Source organism: Aplysia californica, unplaced genomic scaffold (genome assembly GCF_000002075.1).
Source record: "Aplysia californica isolate F4 #8 unplaced genomic scaffold, AplCal3.0 scaffold00206, whole genome shotgun sequence".
In the NCBI taxonomy this organism is placed as follows: Eukaryota; Metazoa; Mollusca; class Gastropoda; order Aplysiida; family Aplysiidae; genus Aplysia; species Aplysia californica.
The window spans coordinates 272,528-278,963 of record NW_004797476.1 but is presented as its reverse complement, the minus strand read 5'-3'; the positions used below and the strand labels follow the sequence as shown (position 1 = coordinate 278,963).

General features: G+C 43.0%; 1 protein-coding gene across 1 annotated transcript in view; it reads right to left on the bottom strand.

Annotated features, from left to right (window-relative positions):
• The window catches only part of LOC101847495 (nucleoprotein TPR), a gene marked incomplete in the record, with an annotated part of 11,847 nt that extends 7,979 nt beyond the window's left edge, over positions 1-3,868 (bottom strand). The window contains 2 exon segments of the mRNA XM_013083032.2: positions 195-401; positions 1,236-3,868. Coding sequence (XP_012938486.2) covers positions 195-401; positions 1,236-3,549 — 2,521 coding nt within the window.
• Between the last annotated feature and the right edge of the window lie 2,568 nt (positions 3,869-6,436).

Sequence of the window (6,436 nt, the reverse complement as noted above, 5' to 3'; positions counted from 1 at the left end):
AAGAAGAAGAAGAAGAAGAAGAAGAAGAAGAAGAAGAAGAAGAAGAAGAAGAAAAAGAAGAAGAAGAAGAAGAAGAAGATAATAATTATTGTATTCACGTAGGACATCCATGCAGTCAATCACACCATTAATATGCAAACCAATTTTTTTTTTAACAGTCAGTGTGAAGTGTGTTGAATCAATCTGCCAGGCACCTGGATGTGCTGATTCCCCGTCTTCTGGGTCTGCCGCTTCGTCTGCTGGTGCTACAAGGCCTCCCTGGCTCAACGTTCTCGTGGTTGATCTCGATGTTGAAATGTCTGACGTAGTCTCCACCAGCTGGTCCGTGCATCCCGGCTCTGTTGTCTGGCCACCCTCGCCGTTGTCTCCCGAACTCTCTGGATGTGGGCTAGTTGAAGGACCTGGACAACATGGGCGGAGTGAGAAAGTTAAAGTTAGTTATTGGTAACAGTTTTACAGCACTTATAACACTTGATTACTTGATTACTTGATCCTGGGAACAACATCATACCACACTTGGCATTGCCATTTGTGCTCCACTCCCCGCTCCAATATTCGCCCCAGAGTTCATCTGCTGATCGTTCCGGTGTTTATTTGGTTAATAACATTTATAACACAATTAGGTATATAAATGCCGAGGATGAGGGGCTTTACTAGAGACTTTTGCATTTAGTTTTAGTAAGAGTATTACGGCACTTGTAGCACAAATTGGTCATATTAGTACTGAGGATTAAAGGGGTTATTGAGGAGGGGTTGTTTTTTTTGGTTTTATTAAAAGTATTACGGCACTTGTAACATAGGTTTGTCAAATAAATGCCGAAGACTAGAGATATTTCTAGAGAGTGAGTTCTCGTGTCCTGAGACTACTGAGAGGCAGCTTTATCATTGGGGCTTAGATCTTGATTCGCCGCACTGTGCACTTCTGAACCGAATGCAGGGGACGCTCACTCACCACAAAGGGTTGTTTACGCTGATTTGTTACGTCCATCAAACTCACGGAGATTTTGAACGCAAAGAAATAAGAATGAGAGATGGGGATAACAGATGTTTGATAGGATAGAAGGAGCAAACCATACTAAAGAATCAGCCAACCGCACAGACATGAGGACAGTGGAAGAGGGGGAAAAGGGAGTATGTTGACGGTGACGATGAGTGTGTCAATAGGGATGAGTCTAATCGAGGTGGTATTCCGTTCCCCTTGCCCCCCCCACCCTTTCCCGGCACTCAGCACTCACCAGCCACGTTCTTGCAGTCTCCGTCCCCTCTGTCTTGGCCACAGATCCCGCCCTGCACAGACCCGTCCGCCCCCGATGACCTCTCGCCGACATCGCCAGCACACAGAGACTCCCGCGGGAAGGGTTTCACCGAGAGAAGCCCCCCTGATGGGAAAGAGCCCGCTGAAACCTCAGAAGCCGACCTGCCCGGGAGGTTCAGAGGCGCTAGCCGGGCTGGGTGTGGGCGAAAGTCTTCAGCTTTCCTCTCAGACATCGATAAGGCCGGTTCAAGGTTGCAAGATCGTGTTTCCATCGCAGCTGAGCGTAATGGAGGTCGGGGATGGTCGGCATCTGAAGGTTTGTCTTCCAGGTCTGAACTCGTGCGTGACGTTGTGTCTATGACTTCTTTCTCTTCACAGCCTGGGCTGGCCGGTGGTCTGGGTATGGCGTCGTCCCCATCGTTGACCGTCACAGCCGATGATTTCACACTGGCGTTTTCGTTGGAAAATGTTGCGCTGGGGTTAATTACGGAAGATTTTTGAGAGGATTTGGATCTACTGCTTCGGCAGGAAGAAGGTCTGGATCCGCTTTTACTTCTGCAAGGTGGTTCTTGTGGGGGAGATGGGAGTTTGTACGTCTCAACACCTTCCATTGATGCGTTGTTCTCAATAAGATCAAATTGTTCTGGGCTCTTGACCTCTCCGCTTCCTGACATGAGGACCACCTCGTTATCCTCCTCCTCCTTTTCCTCCTGCTCCTCCTCCTCCTCCTGCTCCACCTCCTCCTCTTCCTCCTCCTCCTCCACCTCCTCCTCCTCCTCCTCCTCCTCCTCTGTGGGCAAAAGACGCATCTCTCCTGCGTCAAGGTTGGAGCTGTTGTTTTCTTCCTCACAAGCGGACAGCGAGACGTCCTCCTTTTCTGACGATGACTTTGTATGTTCATCGAGAATTACTCGTGTTGCGTTTGGGTAGGTAAATATTTCTTCCTTAAACACATCGCTGTTTTCTTTTGTCGGACTATTTTCGAGTCTGCTGTGGTAGCTTTCCACTTGCAAGCACTTTTGTTGCGCTTGTCTACGTTCACAAAAAAGGTTCGTGTCATTCTCCTTGTCTCCAGGCAGGTTATTATTCTCGTTCGTTTCTTTTTCGTCTTGCAAGGAACTGACTTCTGTTGACTCGGTTGGCACGCCGGCGGTTGTGGCTTGGTCTTTAGACGGTGACAGCTTAATGAAAACCACGTGATCAACTTCCACTCTTTGTTCGCCTACTCTTTCCGGTGCAGGCTGGTCGGTTTTGCTTATAGACACACCGATATCGCTGACCAGAGCGTTGTTCGTCTCCGACTGAGGCAGCGAGCTTTCAACAGGTTCCGCCACGTTGGGATTTAAAATCTTCACGTCCTCGAGGTCATCGAACTCAGGAGAGGGAGTCCTCGCGTCCTGACAGGCGTCTTTATCATCGGAGCTTAGATCTTGATTGGAAGCAGCGTACATTTCTTCAGAGTTCAAGGCAGGGGACTGTCTCTCGCCGCAAGGTTGCGTTTTCACGGATGTGTCACGTCCGTCAAGTTTCAGCGATGTTGAGCACATAGAAGTAGCGTTCAATGTTTTATTTTCAACTTCTTGTTTTAAATTCAGAGGGAAATCCGTTTGCAGACTGTTGATATGGCTAATTCTTGGAGATGTAGATGTTGGATAACTTCTAGAAAAAGTTTTGTCATCTTCGGTTGCTTCGGATATAGCTTTGGAATTAACCGAATTTTGTAAAGATTTAGAAGTCCCGGATAAAGAGAAAATGGGTGGCAGGGGAGGTAGTTTTGAATGAATCCCTACAGGTGTTAGGTTTGAGCGAGGTTGGTTGCCTGCTGGTCGCTTTGCATGTAGCGATGGCAAAAGTAACATTTCATCAGATCTGCAGCTGACTTGAGGTGGGACTGGGAGTTTTATTTCTGGAAGTTTGGGAACATTTTTAGAATCACCAACAGTTTCTCTCTCGGGTGATGGCGCAGGTGTGCCTTGGCAAGGGGATACAACTGGCTCTGGGTCCTCCTTATTTTCCCAGGAAACAGGAGTTGGGGTTCTTCTCCTCCGGGTGAGCCGGATATTTGGGCGGAAAAGAAAACATGAGTGTGTATTTCGTTTGGAACTCGGGTTTGGGGTCAATATACGTTCCTTCTCGGTACATACTTCTGGAGAGACCACTGTGTTGACATTTGCTTCGCCATCACCAATATTCTCTTTGCGATTCGGCGGGTCGCCACTAGATCGAACACTGGAATCCTTACCTTTAATTTTCCCTCGCCTTCTTGCCAAAGGCTTCACCACCGCTGACCCCATATCAGAAAACTGCAAAAACCTCCTGAGAACAGAGGCCCTATAGATCTACACAGTTGTATTGTGTCTCCATGATGCATTTCACACAAAGGTCAGAACGGTACTGTAAACCTTAATCAATTTAAAATTTTGACTTGGTTCCAGAAGAAATACCGGGGATTGCATTGCATGACATATTCCATACCAAACACAGTTGTCAACGCAACTAAATATGTCTATTTCAGCCCCGATCTGATCTTAGAAAACTAATAAGCAGTCTTCCTTACTAAAATAAGAATACTGCATCACCGCTCGAAAAAACAAGGTTTTACGCTTCTAAAGCGGAAGTTCAATGTGACGTCATGCCTTAGAGCTTTCAATATAGCGTCTCTTCCAAAACGCATGCAAGGTTCGAGATTAATTGGGGACAACCCCGAATATTCATGACGTCAATATAAAGAAATAGCGCAAGGACATATACCATTATTATATAAGTAAAAATTAAGCAGGCCAGCACGATCATCCTCGTGTTACCCAAGTTGAAATAGATACCTCGCGATAGACAGCGAAATATCTTTGTCCGTTTGTTTGTGATTGCTCAGCTGCAGGCACTGTTTACTGCATGTTTATTGAGAAGCCTAGAATGTGTCTGGGTGACTTAGGGTCTTCTAGGGTCGTACTGAATTGCAAAGCACATAAAAATTGCTGTTGAGTGGGGATAAGCGCTGTATAAATGGTACTTAATAGAATTTTCACTATTGTTTTCATTATCAAAACCAGTATTATTATTATTAGCATCATTACTAATCTACTATTATTAATATTATTATTAATATTAGTACTAGTATCATTATCATTATTATTATTATTATTATTATTATTATTATTATTATTATTATTATTGTTATTATTATAATTATCATTTTCATTATCATTATCATTATCATCATTACTATTATTAGTAGTATATTAGCATTATTATTATATTAGCATTATTATTATCATTGATATCAATTATTTCTATTGTTATTATAATTATAATTATAATTATTATTATTATTATTATTATTACTATTATTATTATTATTATCATCATCATCATTATCGTCAGCATCATTGTTATTAGTATTCCTCCTCTTCCTCTTCTTCTACCTCTTCTTCCTCTTCTTCTTCTTCTTCTTCTTCTTCTTCTTCTTCTTCTTCTTCTTCTTCTTCTTCTTCTTCTTCTTCTTCTTCTTCTTCTTCTTCTTCTTCTTCTTCTTCTTCTTCTTCTTCTTCTTCTTCTTCTTCTTCTTCTTCTTCTTCTTTTTCTTCTTCTTCTTCTTCTAGCACACACCTAGAGAACAATCGCCTAGATGAGAGACCCTTATCTCCATTGCACGATTATCAAAAGTCGTGACCTCACTGTTGTGCAAATACCATGATGTTTAATGTAGGTGTTATTACGCTTCCGTCGACACAAAAATTGTTATATTATGCTTTAGGAAGCTCGCTTCAACTCTGCCTGTCAGTGACAGCGAGGTGCACTATTGCCAAAAACTCTACTCACTTGTGAATCGAACTCGGGTCTGCTGCATTTGATAACGAAGTGTACAGTTGTTAAGAGGTCTATCCACTAATCAATCGAACTCGGGTCTCTTGCATTTGACAGCGAAGTGCACGATTGTTAAGAATTTTACCCACTTGTAATCAAACTCGGGTCTGCTGTGCTCGATAGCGAAGTGCGTTAACCGCTACAGCATAAAAGTATGTTATAGACTGATGTGTGACTCAGATTAATGCAGTTTGCCAATGAAAACTAGTTGTACGTTTTCAGAAAATTCATTAAAACAAAGAAAGGTAAAACCAAAAGCCTCAACAGAAAGTAATGTTCTATCTCTCGTAGCTTGGCAAGATCAGTACTACTCTTCTTCTTCTTCTTCTTCTTCTTCTTCTTCTTCTTCTTCTTCTTCTTCTTCTGTGATCTAGTCCACAACCAGCAGTCAGTGAGAAGAGTTGTCCAAGGGACATAACAAGATACATTCTGTTTTCTTTTGTTGCTTCCCTTGAACACTATTTACCATTTTGTCCAATTATACCAACATTAGGTTATCCGTGCCAGACCTGGACCTTAAGCAAAACCCATTGAAAGCAAAATCACCGCATGCGAAATGAAATGTCTCCGCAAAACCCTTAACATCACAAGACGAGACAGGCAGAGAAATGAAAAAGTAAGAGCAGCTATCGGCACTGAGTCCTGCCTGCGTTACATAGAAAGACAGAGGATACAATGGTTTGGCCACCTGTTACGCGTGTCACCTGACCAGACAGCTTTGAGAGCCTACAACACCAAGCACTCAGGCTATAAAGGAAGAGGAAGGCCACGCAAAAGGTGGATCGAGGGTGTCAAGGAAACCCTACGAAAACATAACACCACAACTGAAAGAGCTGCGGAGCTGGCTTACCATAGAAAACTGCATCTCCCCTCGACGCTTAACGGCAATAGAGGATGAAAAAGTCAGTAAGTAAGTCCAATTTAGACACGAAGTTCACTTTCACAGAAGCTGGTTACAAACATTAATTCTTGTGTGTTAGTGGTCTCTCGATGTGTTGTTCAAGGTGTCTGGGAGTTTCTATAGTCTGTCCGTCTGTCTGTCTGTCTGTCTGTCTGTCTGTCTGTCTGTCTTTCTGTCTGTCTGTCTGTCTGGATATCCACTTACGTCAAACATATTATTATCGTAAATTAATCTACTCGGCACCAACAGTAGATGCACTCCTATGTCATGTCAACCGGCAATTAACGAACTGTTAATAGAAATGATTGTTATTGCTATTTTACTTTTTTTATATGGAGAACTTAAACTATAGCACTCAGAATTACCTTTATAAAACTGACGTTATTTAATACAATTCAAGACAGCTCTCTCTTTCT